This window comes from Vanessa tameamea, chromosome 14, assembly GCF_037043105.1.
Source record: "Vanessa tameamea isolate UH-Manoa-2023 chromosome 14, ilVanTame1 primary haplotype, whole genome shotgun sequence".
Lineage (NCBI taxonomy): Eukaryota > Metazoa > Arthropoda > Insecta > Lepidoptera > Nymphalidae > Vanessa > Vanessa tameamea.
Window position 1 is genome coordinate 10327241 of NC_087322.1, and position 26800 is coordinate 10354040.

The 26800-nt window shown below is 32.3% G+C and overlaps 2 protein-coding genes across 3 annotated transcripts in view; one reads left to right on the forward strand and one right to left on the reverse strand.

Moving 5' to 3' along the window:
• Positions 1-9: 9 nt before the first annotated feature.
• Positions 10-26800, reverse strand: part of LOC113398520 (spermine oxidase-like) — a 34440-nt gene continuing 7649 nt past the window's right edge. Inside the window, exons 1-7 of one of the 2 annotated variants that reach the window (XM_026637288.2) lie at positions 4462-4732; positions 3913-4083; positions 3225-3437; positions 1965-2172; positions 1621-1817; positions 900-1274; positions 10-310 (exon numbers count right to left, since the gene is read on the reverse strand). In XM_026637288.2, coding sequence (XP_026493073.2) covers positions 73-310; positions 900-1274; positions 1621-1817; positions 1965-2172; positions 3225-3437; positions 3913-4083; positions 4462-4469 — 1410 coding nt within the window. In that variant the 5' untranslated portion in view covers positions 4470-4732 and the 3' untranslated portion in view covers positions 10-72. Of the gene's footprint in view, positions 311-899; positions 1275-1620; positions 1818-1964; positions 2173-3224; positions 3438-3912; positions 4084-4461; positions 4733-26800 lie in introns of those variants that run through there. The other variant, XM_026637289.2, reaches the window with a different exon arrangement.
• The window catches only part of LOC113398523 (uncharacterized), a 33078-nt gene continuing 18791 nt past the window's right edge, over positions 12514-26800 (forward strand). Inside the window, exon 1 of the mRNA XM_026637292.2 lies at positions 12514-13202. Coding sequence (XP_026493077.1) covers positions 12646-13202 — 557 coding nt within the window. The 5' untranslated portion in view covers positions 12514-12645. The remainder of the gene's footprint in view (positions 13203-26800) is intronic.

Below are 26800 nucleotides of genomic sequence, written 5' to 3' on the forward strand. Positions count from 1 at the left end.
CCAGCACCAAATGATATAGAAAAAAAAATTTTTTTTTGTTAAAAGTAGGTTTCGTTTGTATAATACTAAAAATTATTTTGTAAAACTGGCAATCAATCTTTCAGCTTCTCGGAATCCAGCTTCCACGGCACCATGGACGGCTGAATGTCTATGATGTGACGTCGCCTCGCCCGCGAAACAAGCGACGGGGAAATTGTTGCCGTGATATAACGGTTCGGATAAAATTACAGCACTACCGCCATTTTCCTCTGTGGCAACACTGCGGTACGAATACGCGCCTCTAGCTAGAGGATTTGACGCCCATTGCGACCTGAAATACCATGCAACATTATTTGCACACATTTGTCAGTATAAAGCGTTACAGTCAATATTATGTTTAGTATATAATTCACATTCGTAAATTAGGGCTTAAAAGGTTCGGCGTACATAGTTTATTACTTGAAGCCACTAACCTAACTTTCATAGAAATAACCAAAAGATATTTTTATTATATTATATCATTCTATCCAGTTACACAGGAAAAGCAATATAAATTATTCAAGTCATCTTTTAAAATAATTTTTGAATCGTTATTTTGTAAAATTATATAATACTAGTGACCTATCCCGGCCTCGCACGGGTTCATATTATTAATTATGAAAATTATTTGTTATAAATATATTATATATCCTTATATAAAGTAAGTTCATAGGAACATAAAACACTCAATAGTTACTCTTTGCCACCGAGTTACATAGATTACAATCAAACACAATAAAAATATGTGTGAAATAAGTAACTCCACGCTTTTTATCAATTTTAATTCATAAATCACTTGAATATACTGGAATCTTAGTTGCAACCAATCACATGCAATTTCGTAGAAAACAAATTGTCTTGCCACAGCCATTGATACTCACCTTAAAATAGATTTCACCGGTGTTACATTGAATTCCTTGTTGAAAAACACTTCCAACAGCTTAAAAACACCAGCTTTAACTCGTTCTTCGCTGGTATTCTCCATTTTCTTCGCCCCTTCTCCATAAATCCAAGCCAAAAGCAAATTAGGATGATACTCCACAGTATTGAAACCAGGAATTTCAGTTACCCATTGTTCTTCACTTGTAAATTTGGCTTTATCTTCTTTTCTCCACAAAATATTGAAACAAGCTGGTGTTTTTGGCCACCATGGCTTTGTAAACTCAATATAGATTTTGTCGAGCACACAGAGTTGGAGATTATTGATTGCATTGATCTTTTCAGAGGGTAAAGGAGGGTTGAATAATTGGTGGTGTCTGAAATTGATGGTAGTTATATTACGAGAGACAGTACTTAAACTCTTGGATAATAAACAAGTCGAAGACAAATGTTAAATGCTTATATCAATGTTCCTACGATCATCATGACTTTATAATGCTTATTCATAAAACATTCATATAAAATTTCATCATGTGATAGCAATCAGATGACCAAAGAATTCTCACCACTTTTTTATCATATAAATTTAATCCCTTTTAAAAAGAAGAACGTGATTTACTGTGGATATAATTAATAATACTCTACCTTAAAAATTAAATCAATATTAACTTTACGTAAATTCCTATTAATGTTGTAAATATTATAATAATTGGTATTTGTTACCTTTCTTTTAAAACTCCAAGGGATACAGTAACAATGACGCTTTTCGCTGCATACAAACTGCCGTCTTTACATTTGATTTGAACCAGAGGATTTCCGGCATCCAGACCTGGTTTACTTGTTCGCCATTTTATGCTTTCGACCTCTTTCTTAAGATGTATTTCGATTGGTAGTTCTTTTGAGGGATCAGGATATTTGTTCTGGAAAAGTTTTGTTTTATTTAATTTATTTCTGCTGTGGTTTAAAAGGCTTTAAAATATTAAATTACTTATTTGTTTGTTTCGTGTTACTTAAATACACCTACAGCCAAAAATAATGTCTTTAGATTCAAATTACATCAAACTTACCAAGAGAATATCAAGTATAGTCGTATAACCTCTTCCTTTCCAGTTAAGCATAAATTCTCCTTCACAATTTGAAAACACTTCTAAACCTTTTAAAGATTTCCCCTTCTTTGGATCAATTTGTCCACCAACGTGGTTATTTTTTTCGTACCATTCTACAAATGATTGAGCTAATTCAGGATCTTCTTTTAGGGTTGGATTGGTCTTCGCCCTAGAAATTTAAAACTCAGACATTAAATTTAATATGTTTCAAATTTAAAGTTGCGTCATTTGTTATACCGATTTGAAAGATGGTAAAATAATCGAAGTTGATCTTTCAAATTTGTGCGTTTTGTTTAATTTTTTTTCAAAATCATAATATACTTTATTCAAGTAGGCTTTTACAAGCACTTTTGTATCGTCATTTAACAAACTATATTAAGTCAAGCTACCACCGGTTTGGAATGTAGAGTCTAACGAAAAGAACCGGCAACAAACTCAGTAGTTACTCTTTTTCAACATTTAAATATACAGTCATGTTAGTTAAATACAATTATATATTTATTCAATATATCCTGCCTGGAAGTTGACAAGTATTAACTCTACGCTTTTTTCATCTGCAATGTGTCATATTGAATAATATGCCTTCTTTACCAATGTATTTTTTACAAATGATTTGAATTTATGAAACGGCAAAATAAAAATGTCTGCGGAATCTTATTATAGAAACGGATACCTTACCCCAAGAAGGATTCATTGACTTTGCAGAGTCGGAATCTTGGCGTTATAAGTTTATCCTTACTTCTAGTGCACATACAATGATTTTCACTGATTTTATCAGTGATTTAAACGCTTAGATACTATGGGGGAAAGACCAGTTGAGATATTCTGTAAGAAGAAACTCGAACCTCACTTAAGAACACGAGGTTCGAATGTCAGAATGTGATAAACGATATTGACTTTAATAATTACACAATTTATAGGACATACCTATCAAAATGGAGTATCACGGTAAGTCGGTTGTCTACTTTGCAAGCGCAAGAAAAGGAGGTATTTTGTTGCATATTGTGGCATTTGTTTACCTATACAAGGCATAGGAGTGTTAAATTTCCTAACTTTCCTAATTTCCTAGAGCCGCAAATTTATATTATACCAACGCTGCACTAAATTCAAAACAGCATTGGCAATGAGTGGATCATTTACAAGATCACCCACCCGTACTTACCATTTATTCTGATATTTATTCACATATTTTAAGATTGTTTTATAATAATAAATACGTACGCATTTCGTATACATGCAGAAATCGATCCTTTAGTATTCTTATTAGCAGTAGCTAATTCTTCATTTAAAGCTTGAACGATTCCTTCGCCCGCTTCAATAGGCAGCAAAGTTCCGTTTGACAGGACAAAATATTTTTGGTCCGGTTTTGGTCTACCCAAGAGATCTAATGGATTTGCTAGATCAAATACAACATTGCCTTTCTCACCATGGCACCTGAAATGCATTAAATTATGATTTGTACTGTAGTATTTTTTTAATTATTTAGGAAGTTAAAGTTAATGGACTATGTTGTAGTAAGTATATAGAATAGCACGAGTCATAAGTACAGATGGGCAGTAATGGCAGCAAGCTTACACACACACACTTTCGGCCAGATTCTGTAATTTGGCCGAAAGTGTGGTCGCTTGCAACTCCTGCGTTCCTGGCTCCTTAATTTCTTCAAGGAGACCTGAAAAAGTACTACTGCGCAGTTGAAGGTTGTGCTCACGACTTATGCCGCTCACTATACAATTCTTAAGTCATAAGTTCACGTTGAATACGGCATCTTTTACTGAGTATGATATTCGAAATATTCGAGTAATGCAGTTTGTTGAACAAATATAAGTATTGCTAACCACTCAGATTGAGTATTACTCAACCTACCACAGTTTAAAATAACAAAGTTACACTTTTTAATATGATGACTCACCAAGCGGCTCCTAAATCAAGAAAACAGTCACCATATTCTACCGTACGAATTCTACCCCCGATCCTATCAGCAGCTTCTAAACCGAGCACCTTTAAGCCGGCCTCGTGAAGTTTCCGCAGCGCTGCAATCCCGGAGGCGCCGCAACCAACGACTATTATATCCATAACTGATCTGAAAAGAATAAGTATTATTTTATTATCTTATACCAATAATAATAATAAATAAATGAACGAACGAATTTAGTTAATCTTGGACGCTGAACTTGATTTTTATTACACTATTACGGAACTAATGTTATGTTTATATATTTTTATCATAATTTGAAGTACACAACCAAACAGCCAATATAATATTTGCGAATTCTGATAATTTTGTGACGGAATATCATTTAAGCTCGTAAATACGAGTATATTTCTGCACGTATTGCGGAAATGAAGACACTATTCATCGATCGACTATGTTTGCGCGAACATTTGCTCGATTGCCTGCACTAATGTAGCATCAGCCTTAGAAGTGGGGTTATTTTAATAAAAATTAAAAGACACTCACGTGACCATATTATTAACAATTAGCACTCGCGTTGTGAAACCGAGAAAATCTCAAGTTTATCTAGCCGACTGACCTCATCTCGACGAACACGAAACTTTATTACGTAACTGATAATGGAATTATTATATTAAATTTGCTTATATTTATTTATAAAGTTACGAACACCAAGCTTCAGTATTTTTTTTATTCCATTTCGTACTTTGATTACATTGATTTAATGATAAAATCAATCTGGTTTTTACGGTAAAGACGTGAACATGCCGTACGGGATTGTCGTATCCGCTCATAGGTTATTATATCGCTAAATATAATGTTGAGTTGTTGTTGTTTAACGGACGAGGTTTTTATGTAAATTTATATAAAATATTCAAATTCAAACAAAGAACTTTTTACATATAAGAGTTTAGTTTAAATTAATTTCATTTAAATTGTGTGATATTATTGACGTAGTACGATCAGTAGGATCAGTTATTGGATTATGCATAGAACGTAAGAAGAAAAAGTTTATCTGTGATATCAATTACAGACAAACTTATATAGTAAGTATATAAGAAAACAACATTATGTGATTTATACAATATTTACGTAAGTACAAGCTTTAAGCGTAAGCGTATCACAGAATATATATATATATATAAAATGAATCACAAATCAATCATATTTAAGCACTTAATATAAATATAAATTAATTAAACAGACGTAACTAAAAATCTATAATGTGCGTCTAGACCATAGTTAGGACTGCTGCTAAAACTAGACGAGCTGCATTCTTTGACGACCCGCCCGTCCTGTGACGTGAAACGGCGTCAAACAGCTCAGTAGGAAGTCCATACATCGAGTTCTACTTATAAGGACTGAAAAGTTGTCAAGTGAAAGTTGTAATTTACTTTGATCTGTATTTCACATAGTCGATGGTTGTTTTAGGTAATTTTTTTTATAAATTAAACATTTATTGCTCGACGATATTATGGACTGATGCAAGATTTTCACCTAGGCACCCAGAAAGATGAAAGAAAAGAAACAGTGATTGAGGAGTTAACTAAAATGAAGATCCGACACCGAATGATGTCTTTATTCCACGTGAATTCCTTGGCGTATAATCCAATCCTGTCCAAATAGAAGGAAAAGCTATACGTGTACCTTCTCCCCCACCTCAATTGGTGCAGCCGGGACAAAGAATGGCTCTCAGAGAACCCCGGGTATCTTCCCTAGAAATTGGAGGCCCACATAGGCGGTCCGACCGTCAGGGCCCGTAACGAGATACCATAAAAGGTTCCAATGTACATTGACTTTAAATTGATTAGTCGAACAAAGTAAATTTTATGACGAACACTAAACTCAAGATTGAATTAAAAATATCAATAAATACCTACTTCACATGTATCCTGCATAATATAATAATAACTTACTAGTCATATTTATAGGTTATATATATATTTAACGTTCAATGTACACTGAATTATCGAAATTTTTGAAAGCATGCTTTTTAACAAATAATTTGTCAAATGTACAGGAATGTTTATTTAGGTTTTTTTTCTAAAGATTCTATTAAAAAGACACTAAACTTTAGCAAATATTTTTTTGTTTAAGTATATAAGTAGTATATATATTGGCTCATAATCCCTTCCAAAAGTCCCGTGAAAACGACTAATCTGGCATGAGACCTCTTTACCACAAAATAATAATAAATACGGTGAAAATAAATTTTATTTAGCGCTTGAAATCTTTACGTTCAATATTTAGAATATTTACCTGGAAGTTGAGTTTTTTTTTTCTATGATTAAGGAAAAGGTATTACGTTATTAGCTAAAAGCTATTCGTCCTATCTAATTTAATAAAATGGTCATCCTAGTGAAGAAGCAACCTTATACTGATGGTGCGGACATCGTACTTTCAATAATGTCTAGATTTATCGTTTACAGCGGGAATAGGAACGAGTTTAATACTCAATACTCATAAATATTTCATATTCAACCTTGCTTCCTGAAGCGCAATTAAAAAGCCACAAACAAATTTTAATAATTGAAGAAGTGTATAAAGGCATTATCTCACAAATTATTTTATCGTTCATTTTTTAGTCAAATTTATACAAAAAAGCCAGCCCCGCCTTAAGTACAACAACCGTCCGCAAGCAGTGATCCGGTGATCTCCGCTCCATTCAAAAAAGTTTTTTTAAGAAACCTTTTCAGGCACATCACCTATGGTCTCGGACTTGACCGTTATAGGCGAAGCGTGCCCAAAACTCCTGCACCCTGGTTTAAGACGGGCCTGATAAAAGCTATATTTAATTATTATATACAGTATATGTACTTCAAAAATATTTCGGGTTAACATCGCTGAATTCATTCTTAAATAATTCACCATGTTGGCTATCGTTGAAATCACCATGAAGAAACCTATCAGTGAAAATCTGTCACAGGTCTATACACTCACATTGAATCAGTGTGATGGAACAATCTTTTCCTAAAAAGAAGACAAGCCCCCATCCTAGCGTAATATTTTCAGGTTGTTACTGGATGTGGCATTAGAGAATGTCAAGCCGTTTAACGTCACGTCATACAAGGTCTTACTCCGACGCATTCTTAGAAATAGATCAATTCTTGTGCTACTAACAACCAGTGGTAGAATTAATAAAATTTCTAGTAAGAACTCTTTTAAAAAATATATTTCAACCGAACTTCAAACGAAGAAGGATGTTCTTAATTCGTTTGTATTTTTTTCATATTTCTACAGAACTAAGCCATTTAAGGACCGATTTGGGACTATTTGTGAGGATATACTTCCCGTTAGGTACCATTTAAATTTGAAGAAAAAATACGAGGTCAGATTTTATTTATAATTTATTTTGTTAGAGTATAAATTTAAGTCGATTGTTTTGTTAAAATTTTATATAATTGTTTCGCACGCCAGACGCATTTTCGAGTTTAAGCGAGCAGCTACCGTTCTTCACGCACGCGCGTAACTGCGCAAACAGGTTTGTACAAATAAGTGCAAAGCGATACTTGAGCGCATAGCTTAGCTTTTAGTTGATAAATAATTATATTTCTAAATTATACATGCCATGAATAAATCAATGAACTCTTATAACTATTTATACACATTACATATTTTTATCAGCAATCATACGTTTAGATAGACATTGAATTTACAGTTTTATTCAATAATCGAATGTAATTACCTTGTAAGGTCACCGAACCCGTCTTCTGCGTTGGTGGTCTCAGATTCGATTCTCGTTTATGACAAATATACACATAAGTACCTACAGATATTTGGCGTGTTTCCGTTATCCTATCTGTTGAATCAAATTGTCTTATAATCCAATATTTGATTGTTATTTTGTAAAAATATTAAATTAAAATAAGTTATTTACCTAAATTTTAGTGTATATGTCGCAGCCAACTGTTTAAATTAGTCATTCAATGAAACGCCTAACCACTTTACTAAATAGCGCCGTTCAACCAGCGGCTTGAATGACACTTCATCTTTCCTTCATAGAATAGGTTTATTTGCTTTCGACTCTTCTTTGTATTTTTTTAATTGGGTGAAAAAAAATCAACCCTGTTGACTCTCTAAGTCTAGGGTGTTTATAAAAACCGAAGGTGCGAAGTTTCTGCACGTCCCATAGCGTCGAAATTGTTGATAAACAACCTTATTTTCAGGAGTCAGGTTGATGTCAAACAGCCCGCTGATTGAATGGCGCCGTTTAGTAAAGCAAATATTTATTTAATTGTTTTATTTAATAGTTAGCAATTGTGAAAGCCAAACAAACTGCAAATTAATGAAATATTTGTAGTATACATTAAATTTGCTATTAAAATACTGTAAATAATAAAAATTGAAATGATTGTCTGTCTGTACTTGCGCCCCACGCAAATAAACGCATGATTCTTGTCAAAAAATCATTGGTCAATTGATCTTTGTATATATTACGAACAAAAAAAATAAGCGTTCTCAGTAACCGCTTGAAAAGGTGTTTGTCTAAGTCGATTAAAATAAAAATATATTAATTTGAATAAACGTGTCGCAAAGTGGCTTTTCACTCGCTCGCTGCCTTATTAATTTAGTGGTTTCCATGACCGCTGGCAGATTGTGAGGTCCTGGGGTTGAAGTTTAAATAAATTCTTAATAAAAGCAGGAGCTGTAGTCTATTCAACCCGCAAGGGGATAAAAGCCGAATGAACAATAATTGACATCGAATTGACGCAATATCATTCAAAATCAAAATCAAAATATACTTTATTCAAGTAGGCTTTTACAAGCACTTTTGTTACTCTTTTTCAACATCTAAAAATACAGTCATGTTAGTTAAATACAATTATATAATATGTATGTTATGTGTCCTGCCTGGGAGTCAACAAGCATTAACTCCACGCTTTTTTATCATCTATATAATCTTGTATCGAATAATATGCCTTCTTTATTAATTCATTGGTCGAGATCTTGAATAATCTATGATATACATTATTGGTTTGCGAAATAATAGCATTTTGAACGTTGACGAAGATGTTATTGGTACTTTGGAAGTAAAATTAAAGTGGAAATAACTTCAATATATCAATCAAAAACTGTTAGTAGTGCTCAATAATTGAATTGAAATTGAAGATTTGGTAATCTTCATTCTGTTTTTGATTGAAATGACACAACGAAGCCATAAATTGTATATCCGAGTATTTAAAACAAAAACAAAAAAAGGCGACATGAACATGCGGAAAGTAGCGGCATGTTTTAACAAAATGACAATCCTACCCATAAAAAGATTAATTAAAATGCACAAAAACCTAACCTAACTATAACGTCTTCGTCTTTTTGTGGGACATTTTATATCAAAACATCTGCCGTGCAGGTGTTATCCACGTGCCAGCCTTCTGGATGTGCATATGATTAAACTTGATATCATATTTCTATAATCTGAGAACATATGGCCATTTAACAAAATATATTCAGGTTTTGCACGGACAATATGAATTTTTTCGAGGTTATTCATATGACAAATAAAACATAATAGATAAAACGTATCGTGAATGATTTTGTTTACTCATTAATAAGAAAAATTACGCAAACTTTTTCGCTTTTCGACATAAAAAGCCAACAAATGGTACTAGACAAGGTTGTGGCATTAGTAAACAGACATTATTTCAATGTATCATTATCTTATTTAAGATTTTAGCATACCAGGTAGAGCGTAGAAAGAGGACAGCAAGGCGCCTTAGAAAATATAAATCTATCTATATTGACATCGATAATAAATTCTTATATCTACGTACGTGAAAAAAATACACGGAAATAAATAAATATCGTGCAAAACAATTAATTTTTTTTCTAAGGATATTTACAATAAAGTCTTAATCCAAACCTGGAATATGAGCGAGATAGTTTAATTAATGTCCCCAGGAATTTATAGATGTGATCACATGCTTGGTAGAGGTTTGACGACTTGCAATGCTTATGGGCAGATGTGACCACTTACCATCGAGTGGCCAATGACTTATCTTTCACCAAGCTGAATGACATTACAATTATATTAATAGCTTTAAGGTGTAGGGTACTGGGAGCTCATTTATTTTTAAATATTGCCTGGTTTTCATTAAAAAAAGAGCCGAGATGGCCCAGTGGTTAGAACGCGTGTATCTTAACCGATGATTTTGGGTTCAAACCCAGGCAAGCACCACTGATTTTCATGTTCTTAATTTGTGTTTATAATTCATCTCGTGCTCGTGTCTAACTTCAACGAAATTCTGCCACATGTGTATTCCACCAACCCGCATTTGAGCAGCGTGGTGGAATATGCTCCAAAACCTTCTCCTCAAAAGGGAGGGGAGGCCTTAGCCCAGCAGTGGGAAATTTACAGGCTGCCAATGTATATAATTAAAAAATATTGTTTCTTTTATTATTAGCACCTTAATACTATAATGGACAACGTTAGTGTCTAAAATTTTCAAATCAGCAGTGCAATACTGTTAGAATTTCATTCGTAGCTCAATTGGGGATAGTTGACTATCGAAATACAGTGATACGCCATTTTGATACGTGTATCATATAAATTTTATAATTACAATAGTCAATGTTACATATCATTCGGATATTTTCGATATTCTTTTTACAGAATGCCTCTACAGGATAAATATAAATTAAAATATTATTGAAATAATCTCTCTTCCCGGCTATCAGGGACGCATAGGTTAATTGGTGAACGATCTTGGGCTGAACACTTAAATTCAACAGATTCTGTATTTCATTCCATTTTTTTTATTATTAGTACAATCACCAAGTACTCTTATTTCTGCTGCTTTAGAAAGGCGGTTACAATCGTTTCACCTTGCGAAGGTCGTTCCGATGATCTTCACTTCGCAAATATAATAAAAACGCAATCATTTATTTAATTATTTATTTATTTATCGCAAAAGAGCGTACTCATTCCTAAAAGGCCGGCAACGCACCTGCAACCCCCCTGGTGTTGCAGATGTCCATGGGCGGTGGTAATCACTTTCCATCAGGTGAGCCTACTGCTCGTTTGCCCCCTATAACATAAAAAAAAATAACAGTGGAACACTACGTCTGTTTATACCCTTATCTTTTGCTTCGAGAATTCCTACCCATAGCTATTTTAGTAATGGTTACCTACTCAAGGTACGCCTTATTATAATTTTTCTGCGTCCTACAGGTCAATTGGTCATAATTGCCAGAGTAGGTTGACTATTGAAAAAATGTCTTTGTATATAATTTATAAATATCTGTCAATTTCACTTGAATGTAAAGTTAAATTACCTGAAGAAATTTGTAAGAGCACCTTGTGATACAACCATAGTGATATTTTCTAGTAAATTTTTGCCATCGCCTTTTTTATAATTATTATATTGAGGCGGCGAGAAATTGGTCTGTCAGCCTGGACCACCTGAAGGTGGTCACCACAGCCCTAGACATTCGCTGTAAGAAATATTAACCATTCCTTACATTGACAATACGCCACCAACCTTGGGAGTTAGATGTTATGACGTCCCTTGTGTGATGTGTCTGTAGTTAAGCTTGAAACAAAACGAAGTATTACTGTTTGACGGTAGAATATCTGATGATTAGCTGAGTGGGTTACTCAGTCAATCATCAGACGCCCTTTTTTATGGATTTAAAGATAGCTGTCGTCTTACAGGTAATATAATTTTTGCTAAAATTAAAATGTCGCGAGCATCAAAGAAATTCTATTTGTATATACAAGGTTATTGGTAATTCGACGTATTCCCGTTAGGTGATAGGGGTGATTATTTGCGATAATTTAAACCCCCATATACATGATGAAAAAGTGAACCATATTTGAGTTTTCACGTTTTTTAGATTTTTTCAAAATAAGCCAAAAATGCAACTTAAAAAATTTATTTAAAAAAAAAGTATCAATTAAAATCTATTTTTTTCTTCTGATTTATAAAAACGAATAAACACTGGTTATTTGTTAATATTAAAACAATAATTATCGGTCCAAATTAAAAATGCGAGACGGAAAAAGATATTATTTCAATATTAAAAAAAAAAAATCCACAAGTTTGTAACTCTTTTTTTTTTAAATACCTTTAATATATGATAAAAAAACCCACACGCATAGCTTTATCTTCGTATTTGGCCTTTACTAAATCTTAGAATTCGCCAATGAAAAAGGAAACCTTGACCCTGTTTATGGAAAACTGGTTATGTACTTATCCGTCGTATGAGAATTCAGCCTAATGTCAAAAGAATGAGACCTAATTAAGCGATAAAAAACAATATGTTAAGGCTATGGTTTGTAAGTGAGAACTAAGTCTAAAATAGTTAGACTTACGTGAAATATTTATAATATTTATTCGGTTGACAAACATATTATTACTGTCGCGCGTTGTATATTTAAACAAGCCGTATTTACTTTGTACAACAATCGGCTCACGAGTTTGTTTTACATTAGAACAATTGTGTTTTTAAGTATTATTCATTGTAAGGGGAGGTTTAAAGGCAAAGGCGATCGTGGTGGTTGGTTCCACTATGCACCCTGCACCGGTTTGATTGACATAATTACGAGTAGGCAGGTAGAGAGTCGGGGGGAATCAGTCGAGCCGCGTCCGCCGCACGTAGTGGCCGTGTTGTGTGTGAACGTAACGTCGGAACCGGCCCGAATGCCGGGGAACCAGTCGAAGCGATGGCGGTCCGCGGCGTGAGAGCTGCGCTATGTTGAAGCATGCACAGCGGCCGCCTGCGGCGAATGATGCCGACCACCGCTACCAGAACATGCCGCGGCGGCCGCACCACCACCTCCCGCTCAATGTCTCCACTCTGGACTCCTCCAAACACTCTGTTGGAGGCACATCGGCCAGCGTCAGTCCTGGAGCCCAGTCGCCTACTACCGTCGCCCCCATGCCTGTAGTAACACCTGTACCGGTCGCATCTCCCCCGAAACTTGCCAACGGAACGGCTACCGGTGTTCAACCCAGCAGGCCTGCTCTCACGCGGGCGAGGAGCACGCGGGCCGCAACCGAGGAAGCTTTGACATCGTTAGCCTTACTGTGCCTCGTTAGTTTACTCTTGGCTTTACTAGCTTTACTTTTCCTACTGAAGATATCCGCGCCCGCGACAAGTGCTCCCGAGGAATTCGCAGTGGTGTACGAAGTGACGTTAGCTTTGTGCGCGTTGACGCTATCATTGAACCTCTGCTGTCTGCTAGTGTGTGCTATCCAGTTCCTGTTTGCGGTGAAGTTGGTGCACTCCCCCTCGGCACCTAACGGCCGGTGAGTTGGTATTTGCACATCAATCAATCCGTGCTCTCTAGAGCCGGCCTCCAATATTATCCGTTAAAATACCTCAGAACCGGTTTCGCTGATTACGTTCCAGTATGTTAAGATACAATAAAATGACAGTGCTCGAGGAATTCGTACAGAATAATTTAAATATTTAACTTTGTTTCACATTACGCTTCAGTTTTATCTCGACTGATGTTGTAAAAGCTGTGTAATACAGGTTATCACTTACACAACACGTAATTTCACAAAGATTATAACGGCGTTTATTGGATAAGTTTTTTGGCCACGGATTGACGATTGATTATTGACTCTGATATCTTATAAATAATAACAGTTCATAACTGTTTGCGATGTAGCGTCAGCAATCGACGTCGAATCATGTGAATATGAAATTCAAATTTAAAATTACCGGTTTCTTTATAATATTTAATAGGTTTTGTGTTGATTGTATCGAAGTTCTATGAGACATGTTTTTTTTCTGTCGTAGGCAGGTGTTAACGGTCCCTGGCAGTTATTTGTGAATGGTCCGATAAAAAATGTTCCGCGTTCAACCGTTGATGTTGATAATATATAAGCACGCGCTTGATATTATATATTGCTATCAAATCTTCTTTATATATGACTTTTTATTTTTGGTTGATCATTTTCATAAGTCATAAAAAATACAGGAACAGAACATTATAATATGTATATTAAATTACAAAAAAAAAAAAATCATATTTTACAATACAATTAAAAAAGTCTAGAATAATAGTTTATGTACATAATTATAAATTTATTTTCGTCTACAAACCATAGAATGGAACTAAAATCGTCATTTAATGATAAAATGCTCACAGTGATAGAATAAAAGTTATCATAACCGCACGTTTCTATCAACACGAACCTATAAAAACGAAATATCTATACAGAAAGACGTACAAACGGACGGAGTACCGGTGCTCGGCTTCCGTACTGATTATAGCTGTGTCTTGTGACCGCATAGCGAAGGGTGCAAAGGAATAGTGCAGATCAAGTTTAGGGCTTCTAGGTCTATATATAGCAAAATAAGTGTATTACATTAAAAAAGACTTCAATTTTATTTTGTATACTATTTTAAACTATTATAATAATTTTAGAACATTAAAACATTACGTACTTTTTTTTATATTGCTAGTCTAAAAATATTATCGACGATAACATCGAATCGAACTTACAATATAACTAAAGTTCGATTGAAAATCGATTAAAATAATTATAATCGATAATGTTTTTGATTTTCAGCTAATAAATAATTTAAAGAATCAATGAAAATAAATAGGCGGGAGGAATGGAAATTGATAAAATTAAATTTAATAAAATTATTAATTATTAAACGATAACGTTGAGATAGTTAACTCAATCATTATTATAAACTTTATTACCTTTCAATTCAGTTATATAAAAGTAATTGTAACTTAATTAAAATAATTAAGTTACGCTTAATAAATAAAATCTATTCTAGTTTTTTTTTAACTTATCTAATTATTTTACGGTATTTTCACTGCTATAACTTAATTATTGATTTGTACTTAAATTCAATTCTTTATCTGTGCTTGTTACCGTAAATTGTGTTTTGACAGTTAATTGACAAATTTGTTTCTTTGACATTGTAGCATCGTAGTATTGGTAATATTTTTTTCAAAATGTTATTATTAAATATTATCACATACCTATTTGTGATCCTACCTGTGATACCTATATGAGTTAAGAAAATTATCGTAGTGTATTCGTATATTGGCAAAAAATATAGGTACACAATAATAATTACAAAACACGAATGCTCTTATGAAATAACGACTTAAATTTAATTTAATTTTATATAAGCGATAAAATAAGGTCAAATGCAATTTAAATAAAACGAAAACATTAAAAAAAAACTAAAACTAAGTTATACCTCAGAATTCATCTTAAACCTATAAGACACTCTGAACTCTGAAGTTAAAAAAATAAAAAAATATATATGTAAAAGTGTTATTGACAATTTTTATTGATTTCAAATTGTTTTTTTTAATGTATTAACATTAAAAAAAATCCTTATAGGTATTTGTGATTAAACTAAGCCTAGTTATATCATGTTACTTAAGTTAATAAACATATTATGTATAATACTTCGTTGGCAGTCATTTGCGTCTCACAGGAGCTTTATAACCGTGCCTCGGAGTGTATGTTAAGCCACATCTTCCGGTTGCTATCACAAACGCCGTAAACTAAGATAAAATGTTTATATATAACAATGTTCTCCTAACCGAATTTCGGCAACGGCGGACAATCTTAGTACTGAAGTCTGTGCGCAAACATGTGTACCCGCTCTAATTCATAACCCTCATAATCTAATGGGCGTCGATTCGACACGATCGGAGAGCTATCAGTCGCAGAATCATCGACTTTATGTGATTTACGAGTGGAGTATAACATAGACAACGTCTTAATTCGGGATTGTTACTGTATCTATACATATGATTAAATTGGAGTGTCAGTTTGTAATATTAAAATAACAGCTTTATACTAAATGCATATGTATGTATACACGGTAAATATACCAAAATATCATTTTTTACTATTTTTGTTTGTCTGTCTGTCTGTTTATTACGGCTTAGGCTACAACAATAACTTCTTTGTTAAATTCAAACGTGCACGAAGTCGCGGGCACGTCTAGTTACATACTATATATTAAATCCAATCGGTATATCCTCAAACGTTACCTTATTAAAGATCCCGTGACGTCTTGTAATGACGGACTGGGTGCTAGCTTTCAACCAGGAGTCCAGCATAATGGCAATGTGAACCAATGAAACATACAGTCCTATGGCAAATAAATTTGTATCGCAATTTAAGATTACCTTACATAAACTACTAAGAAAAAAAAATTCATATTAAGATTTTTGCAATGACAATATTACTTAATAATATATTGTATAATACATTATATACATTACGTAATATTTGACCTGAATTTAACGACTTGCGTGTCCCTTATGACATGAAATTAAACAAATTAACACATCGTTTTCGTTACCTCGCGAACAAGTGATTGTTGGAATCCAGTTTGCAAGTTATAACAGGTTGAAACCGGTCGTCTTCCGTGAAGCCTTTGTGACCTTATAAACTTGTTGTCATGATTTTATGAGCCTTCGCTATAATAAAAATCACTATACTATGTTTAAATTATTTCATTGAGGACTTTGGGTATATATGTACATGTCAAATCACGATCCGACGAAGATGGTAAGAATGAGCCTAGCCTTATTGCCCCGTTAAGTTGCATTTCTAACTCTTAATCAAAGAGACTCGGAAAGGTGTACTATAATATTTTAACGCAAAGATACGAAATTTTAAACGATACAAATACATAGTTTAGCATAAGTGAAAATCATAACTTTTTATAGAGTTTTAGACGTATGGTTTTAATTGATGTGCTTTTTTTAGTCTTCTATATTAATAACAGGTAAATAGGCAATTATCATGCCCGCCCATAGAAACTAACATTGTACAAAAAATATAAAACATTTATTATGCGTATGCGCTGATAGCGTCAAGATCAAAAAAGAATATTTTAAGAATTCACCGATTCTACCGAGAGAAACCGGCAAGAAACTCTATTGCAGTAGTTAAATTAACTGATGAGTAGGCTGAACATACAGAGACGAGCTTGTATTAAACCTTACCTCAATTTAAAGCGGTTTAAGTAACGACTATCGATGACGTATTTGATTATGCTCAAGATACGCGAGACACACACATTCAAAACGAACCCACACAATAACAGCCATTTAAAATAAAATCGATATCCGCAGACGATATCGAAATAATTTAATATTATGATTGCAAAAACGAAATACATAATAATTATTAATTTCAACTGAGTAATGCAATTTGAATCCTATTCTGAATGACTCATTAACATGTCGAAGTCAATACCTTCCTTAATGGAAGGTCTAACATTTTTAATTAAGACGTTACATTAGTAAGAACATTTTGTTCTTTTATTATAAATTATTTAATAAAGTATATATACGACCCTATTGATTGTTTCAGGTAGTTGACCATAGAGTATAATATAGGTATTATGTATATACCCAAATGCTTTGTGGTTAAAGTAATATAACTAATAACAAATAGATTAAAAATGTGATTTTGTAATTGTCTTGAGATCATAATACAAAAGTCTCGTCAAAATATCAATAAAATAATATAAGCATAGATAATAAAATTGATTTAATTGATAATTTGTAGTAAGTAAGTATTCATTTATTGAAGATAAAATTATATTAGATTACCTATATTCAATCTTGTCAATCAAGTCAATATTCAATTTGTAATAACTTTTTTTTTCTCGACGTAGATAATATTTAAAAAAAAACTACATAACCTATAAAAACTGTCAACGGCTCATTTGTAATCGTGGGAAATCAAATACGTTCTTATTATAGGCTGGAAGCACTATGAACTTGTTTTTAATTGGAAAATATACAAGTTGGAAATAAAAACTTGTTGAACAAGAAATAATAGAATGTTACTTGGCAGATGCAAGTTCCAGAGTAAGAGAAAAAGTGTGACGTAAACCATTATGTCTTACGTAAAGACTGGATAAGGTGACTGCCCTTTATAACATTCAATGTACTTAATCAATGAGATTTATATCAGAATTTAAATAAAACATTGTAGCCTGGCGTTAAGTCTTTTTCACATGAGAAATTTTGCAATTCATTTCGAACCTTTTAAAAGGACTTTATTTGTTTAATTTGAGATTACAATAATCTTTGAAATTCCTTTTTTTTTAATGACGTATTCTTTGACTTAGGCAAAAAAAATCTGCTAATGTCACATATGACACAGCTAAATAAATAAATAAAAAATATAACTCTGTGGTTCCGATAAAGTTGAATAGAGCTAGGTCATCGCAACCCTTAATGTCGTAAGAATCTACTAAGGGAATTTGTAGGCGGCCGGCCGTTTATAAAAAATAGTCCAGATTATTTTGGTCATATTATGAACAGAATAAGGGCAAATCGTAGTACTAAATCAAAACGAAAATAAAATACAGATATTTTTGTCGAAAAATAAAATAAAATTTCGACGTGCTGCTTATTAATATTGATGGAGCTCCTATACACATAGAGTCCGCCTAAACACCTTTAACGTGAATAGAATATTTGTATTAATTAGATATTTTGTATGACAATGACGTTGAATAAATTCGAGCAGTGCATACGAAGTGCATTCGGAATTAATTCAATTGTAAAATTAGACTGCTTAGACATTGTATCAAGCTTCAGTAGAGATATTCTGTAAGAAAAACTCGAAACTCACCGCTTAACATCAGAAAGTATAAAAGGAATGTTTGTCATTAACATAATTATAATAATTTTTTTTAAAGAATCACTTTTTTTAAAAAAATGAAACCTATCGTGATGAAACTAAAATGTCATGGTCGAATGTGTGAAATATCTCCGACGCAAAAAGGTTCGAATTCTGCTACAAACGTTCTGAGATGCAATCGTTTTAATTTTTTTTAAATCAACCTCTTTTTGTGATAAATTCAACAGTCGATATTATCAAAATATATTTCATTAAAATTGAATGAATGACAGATAATTCAATTGAACCAAATAAGATTGATCTCTTATCAAATGCTCAATGTTTTAAAATTTCAATGATATCGTACATTCTTAACGTTAAAGTGGTGCATCACCATTTTAACAAGTAATTTGATATGAACGTGCGCACATTTTAGTAGCACATATCTCAGAAACATCCACATTCAAAACCGGCTTACGTAAACATAATACGTTATAACGTAAACTTGTATACTAAATTAAAACTAGGGCAACGGATGTAGGGTAACGAAATTATGGTTAATACAAATTTATATAAGGAATAGTTATAATTGACATATTTAGTTTTACTTGCACGAAAAAAAAGTAGAAGGAGTATTGAGAAGTGGATTTACTTACTTTAAATGGGTCATTTTTTCCCTGGTGGTAAAGGGTCATCACCGCCATTGCATCAACGCATCAATGGTGGAAAAGAGTAACTACGGAGTTTCCTGCCGGTGCTTCTCGGTAGAATATTCTTTTTTTTTATGATAGCGGTAGGCGGACGAGCAAATAGGTCACCTGATGGTAAGTGATCACTACCGCCCATAAACATTGGCAATGTAAGAAATATTAAACATTCCTTACATCGCCAATGCACCACCAACCTTGGAAGCTAAGATGCTATGTCCCTTGTGCCTATAGTTACACTGTCCCATTCACCCTTCAAACCGAAACAGAACATTACTAAGTATGTTGGGCGATAGAATATCTGATGAGTGGGTGGTACCAACCACAGAGACCTACCACCGAGTAAAACATAGCAACATACAATACGATCTCTTAGCATTAGCATAATTGGTCAGGAGGTGCATATGCTAACTTTACACACGTATGGAAAGAAAAATATTGATATAAACAGTAATAGGTAGTCAATTTATTTCATCAAACAATAAAACAAAATATTCATACAAACAGTTTTATCTAAACATAAAAAGAAGCCAAAAGCATTTATCCCAACAAAGGAACCAGCCGACCTACATGAGAAGAGAGAACATACAAAATTGGAAAATAATTATTCGAATTTTAAAAATAATAAAGTAATTGAAATTTCTCGTTGAAGTATTATCAATTTGTTTACATACGCATATTTATGTTTTAAAGTATGCAGCAAGCATTGCAAATTAAACTTGAACGAGTTATACAATTAAAATTAACTGTGCAAGAACTTTGAAGATTTCTATCTTTTAACTAACATATGTAGTTCCCATATAGCTTCTAATTGTCAGAATTTATTACGAGCGAGGCCTTACTGTAATTAAAATGAAGCAATACAAATTATGGGATATTTTTTACGTTTCTATTGTTTTTTTGTTACCAAATAAAGTAATGACTATGATATATGACACGTCTTTTATAACTGACATTAATAATTAAATTAATTTGAAATTATTTTTAAGTGGATTTGACAAATAATTGAAATATGTCGATCAGATTATTTACTGAACGGTTTTTAATGTAATAAATGTACTCATATGTGCATAACTGTCTGAAGTTATTACCAAGAGTATGAAATGTTTAGTACATTGCCTCCTCCAATCATAAGAGGAGAAGAGACAAGATGAATATATTTGACATTGAATTGACAAGATATGATTGGTCAAAAGGGTTAATATGTGATATTCATTATGAAATAGCCCAAAAAGGGTTTTAATGTCAATGAAGCTGTTATTTTAACTTTGGAAGTAAAATTACAGTGGATATAAGTGAAGAAATATATATTTATCAAGAACTGTTTTTTGTGCGCAGTAAAGCTGAGCTATCATCAAATCGTATGGTATACTTAATCTAAGGTTTATTTATCCGTCTTCGATTGGTATAGGCTATAATATATTTCACTTAGCTGTATAAATAATAACAAAGGATAATTCTGGGTCGTCATAAAAAAAAAAAACCTTTAAACGGTCTATCAGAAAAATTAAATCTGTAGTTGAAGTTAAAGATAACTTAATAATAAAAGTAATTAAAATATCTATTAGCTTTAACCGAATTAAAAATGGATTATTATAAAATAAACATTTTGAGAAAGACAAAAGTGATTATAAAAACACGTAGTATTTTTATGTACATTTATACTTCTTCGTGACCGCTATTATTACGATGGCTCTTGTATTTTTATTGAAAAGACCTATCTTTTTAAAGAGAACCGGTAGATCCAAAGGATATATTCAATATAAACAAAAAATCAATACGACTTGAAATTGAATAAAAGTATAAAGCCCATTACAAATGTGGTACACTTCTCACGAGAAAATATCAACACTCGAATCTTTTGTCACTTAATAAATGCATCCCTTTTCATCCGGACGTGAAAAAACGAGATGTACAATTGATATGGACCCAATAGCACATATTGAGTATTTATTATTTGTCTCGTTTGTTAAGTGTGTGTAAGATTATATTTGTGTGTAACTTCTGTACATGTCGAGTTTATTGTTGAGTACATTAACACACTTTGACATTTTGAATTGTATATGTGTTTAAGATATTAGTGAACGTCGAATTTAAAAAATATTATAAAAACGGTACAGTGCCATAGATCTGTAAAATTGGAACGAATGCGGTAAACAGGGTGAATTTCGACCACAACAATAAATTATCATTTAACATACATTTTTTAAATGTTTATGTTAAATATTTTATTTATACTAAGAGATGATTATTTTATACGGATCTACGAATATAAACGTGAAGTTGTTTTTAATATACGTATAAAAACAATAAAATAAACAAAGATAATTACTTTTTTATGGCATAAAGACCATCAGACCACATCTAATAAGGTACAGCTATTAAATTTGGAAAAGTGATTTGACCCGAATTCACACAATAGAGTTAAGGTTATTTCATGATGTGCATGACGGATTTTACTATTACAGACATTCACTCACATACACACCAAATAATACTTCTTTTATATTTAACTACACCTCCCGGCTTCACACGAGTACAATAAAGGCCTATATACATTTTTAGTTTGAAGAACAAATATAAAACAATTGAATTTCTCCTCTTATCTCTACTAAAATATGCGAGTATTATACATATAAACCTTCCTCTTGAATTACTCTGCTTAGTGAAAACCGCATTAAAATCCGTTGCGTAGTTTAAAAGATATAAGCGTACAGACGCGTGAGGAAAGCGACTTTGTTTTATACTATGTAGAGATAATGTATGACTTTGTTTCAGTGTCTTTTCTTCAAACATGCATGAATCGATGTCGTATATCATTTTATGAAAAAAAAAAATAAAAAAAAATAATGCATCACGATACTTTAATCGATTGGCTGGACTATTATAGTAGTGCTTATACACGTATACGCAGATACACGCACACAAGCTTAAAAATGACAGAAACTGGGAAGCGGCAATTGAAATAAGAGGTGTTAAGATTATGTCACGGAGTACGATAAAGGTTGTATTTTAAAAAAAAACATTTTTTATGACTTCTAGCGACTAGCATTCCAACTGCTATAAAACATCACTTACATATTTTAGGCATGAGGCTGAAGTATTTCTTTGTCATTTTAACGCGCTTATTTTGAATCTACCAGTTCGATTCTTCAAAATATTTATACATAAGACAGACCATTTATTGACAAATATTACAGATTTACATAACTCTACAATCCACGGGGCCGCAAAAGTTACGTTTTACGCGGTAAAAACGCACGGTATGGCTTTATACACAGATTTTGCACAAATTCAAACTAATTTTTAAATCTTAAATATAACTATTTCTTTCTTGCGTATGACGTTAAAAAGGATAGGGAGACTAGTGGTGCTGTTATATTTTATTTTTACATATGAGTACGACACGCGTATCTTTCAAATAATGATCGGTTATGTTAACGCGCTCTTTTATGCCACACTTCCGCTTATGTATCGATAAATTAATTTTCTTACGAGTTATAAAACATGATGAACCCGCTTTTTCTATTACATAATAACATAATAATAACATAATCAGCCTGTAAATTTCCCACTGCTGGGCTAAGGCCTCCTCTCCCGTTGAGGAGAAGGTATGGAGCATATTCCACCACGCTGCTCCAATGCGGGTTGGTGGAATATACATGTGGCAGAATTTCGTTGAAATTAGACACATGCAGGTTTCCTCACGATGTTTTCCTTCACCGCCGAGCACGAGATGAATTATAAACAAATTAAGCACATGTAAATTCAGTGGTGCCTGCCTGGGTTTGAACCCGAAATCATCGGTTAAGATGCACGCGTTCTAACCACTGGGCCATTGTTTTTTATTGTAACTTTCTATGGGCTATTTTATATCAAAAATCTTTTTATTAAGGTACGGTCTACGGTTAATTGTAAATTATTAATTATTGCAATGCTTTGAAATTAAAAGATAATGTTATTATTATATTAATATACTTTTCCTAAATATACAGATGTTTTTTTTTTATATTCGGGGTATATTAAGAAGTAGACAAGTAAAAACTTTTTTGATTTATTTTTTAACGAAATTATCTTTTGTAATTATAATGTTTTTTTAATAGGTAATAGAGGTACTCTTCTTGACACAATATTATGAGTATTACGTAGTAAGTTCATTCTAAATTTGAATTTATTTAATTTTTAATTCAATATTAGAATAATTAAAGAGCACTAAATAAAAAATATATCATAAACAAAAATTAGTTATGGAATATTAAACAAAATGGTGTCCGACTTTCGACAAATGAAATTCTTCTTGAAGCGATTAGGCATGGTGGCCGCCGGAAGTACTTCGAATTTTCGAAGACGGCCTTGTCCAAGGCCTTTGATGTTACATTCTTATAAAACTTGTTTGTTAAAAAAAAGGTAAAGCATGTCATAGATTTAACGATGCGATTCATTCTTAAATTGATTATTAAATTTATTATACCTAATAAGGTACTAAAATATTTTTATATAACTTATTGATGATTTGATAGACATACCTAACAGTTTAATAAATAACGTTTCGAAAAACGCATACAAGGTTCCGTTCATAATATTAGGTTCCGTAATATTGGTTATAATTTCGAAAATACTAACTACTTTAATTTAATTTATGTGCACATACCTAATGTTAATTAGTATGAACCGTATAAATAATTTATTATTACAGAATAAATTTATTAGAAGATTAACGCGCAAATTTGGGTCCAATTCCGTTAATAAACTTAATATTTTGTCGCTTGAGAAACGCAGAGAATGCAAAGATCAGGTTTTTCTTTATAAAATTATAAATAACTACCTCATCGACTCAATGTACTTAGTTAACAACATTAATATCAAGTGTCCACATGCCTCTGCCCGTTCAAAACAAACCTTCTATGTGCCGATATGTAAAACTAACTATTCCAAAAATGGCTTTTTGGTAAGAGCATGTGCTAATTATAATAAATATTATAGTAATGTTGATATATTTAACGTAAATCTGTTTAAGTTCTTACGAGTCTTAAAAAACACTATTTATCATTAATATTATTTGGAGCTTGTTGTTTTGTGTCTTTTGTTTTTTTTTTTTGTTAATATTGGAATAATTCACTTTAGTTCACTCAAAGTTTTAATGCAACAGTGGAAACTTTTTTGGCATATGTTAGAATTATTTTGGTATTAATTGTATGTATTATACTATGCTGTATGTTTCCCTAAAATAAATAAAAAAAAATATTATTATTTATTATTGATTATGGAGCAACAACCTCCTATAGCTATTTTAGTGATGTATTTATTTTTAAGTAGACTGAGACTCCAAAGTTTTCGGACAGCTAACTTTTATCTTTAAAGATTTAGATTTATTAAATGTCCGTTTTAGCGGCCGATTTTTTTTAATCATCCCACGACTAGACCCTTTGAAAAAAACACGTATATATAATCTAATTGATAGCTTCTTTCTTTTTTGAAGTCGGTTAAAAATTCAAATCACTCGTCTTTATATATAAGAAAGTTTTCGATGTATTATTTATTATATTACGCAAATTAACTTAATTTATTATGAGATCTGATTAAGTAAAATACACGTTGGAATCGTTTCGTTACACAACTTCTGAAGTAATGTCAGCAATACTATAAAAACTTTATCTACTTAACCAATAACCAGACGCTAAATAAATGGTCAATTTAAACTCGTATGTTTTGTTTCCCGACAAGGTCATTTTTATTTTATAAATATCGAACAGCACGTCGTTTCTAATTAAAAATAACATGATTATAAGTGTTTCACGTGATTCATAACCAAAGTACATACCTACACGTGTTTTGTGTCGAGTTCGTCGACTTACATTGCTAATCCATTCATTAGATAAAGTAGGCGTTCAATGAATAAAACATAAGCTTAAAGTGTTAATCAATAAAAATTGTAAATATTTTCGATCAAATTCTTAAATTAAATATACATTTGTCGATCACTTCCGTTCTTTAATTGGACCGTATTGTGCAGAAATGTTCCGACCCACACAAACACTAATAAATTATTAAGATATTAATGTTATTTATATACAATATTAATTAATATCTTTAAAATAATATGCATATTATAATATTATATGACGCGGTCCAATTTGAATGTTTAATTTTCGGACACAACACATGGTTAGAAAAAAAGATCGCAGATAAAATCATTACATATTTATAATTCATCTCGTGTTCGTCGGTGACGGAGGACATCGTGAGAAGTGCATCGGACGAATTGTTGCCATATGTAAACGCGTATTTTTATCAAGCAAGTAGAGCAACAAGGTGGAACAAGTTGTAATTATTCTTCTTAACAGGAGCTAGCAGTGGCCAATTTATAAGACGTTATTGATATTTGTCGCTGTAATTGAGAAGATTAAATTTTTTTTTTTTTAAATAAAGAATAGTAGCATAGCCTCATATTAATTAAAGAATTACTAATATTCATATTTACCGTTTACCGCTTATCACTTGAGTTAGGAGTGCGGACGACAATAGCCCAAAAGTTCGGGACCGATCCTGCGACATTTTACATTGTTATTCGACCCGTAAACCATTGCGCTATTGACACTATATCTACCGGAAGTATAACGATTAACATACATACAGCTATTCGTCTTGGTAATTTATTAAAAGTTATATAATTTGATAGATGTATATATACATAATAAGTCTATAGACTATTCCAATAGCAGTAGGAAAAAAGATAAACAAACCTTAGATTTACGTATTTCATGCAATTTGCTAATAACACAGCGACATTGTGAACTACTAAGAGTTTATGATCAATATATCTTTATTTATAATGAAACACTATTGCACTTAACCACTTATTTCTACGTTAATTTTACTCCCAAAATTTCGATAACAGTTTCGTCGACGTTCAAAACGCCATTTTTTCGTAAATCCAAAGTGAATATCATAGATTAATCAAGCTCTCAACCAATAATACCGCGACAATTTGCTGTCAAATGTTGTTTATTTAGCTTTTTTTTCTGTTATGGTTGGAATAGAGTAAATAGAGAGACAGAGACATGAAATAACGAAAGTAAGTTATCGATTTTAAATACTTTCCTTTCCTTGAGAGTTACTCCATGCGATAAGGTAATCCATACCTTGATAACATATTGTTTATTTCACGCTGTGTTTATTTGTATATTGAAATGCAAAATACAAACAACTTCAATCTATAATTATATATTTTAAATTTGGTGAATTCGTACCGTTTGCTCATCTCGAAATCTAGGTTTGAATAATTATTTTTCGGCAACTTACTGAGGAATATTATGTTACATACTTTAAACTAAAACCGTAAGGAGTAAACGAGTAAGTATACATTAATTAATAACACAAATATTTTCTACTGCCAAACAGCAATACTTAGTCTTCTTATATTCCGGTTTGAAGGGTGAGTGAGCCAGTGAGGGTCATGACTTTTTAGTTCCCGAGATTGATGGTTTCCGAGGTTGGTACTGGATATATATTTTTTTAAAATACCAACGTCTATGGCCCGAGGCGACTACTTATTTAAGA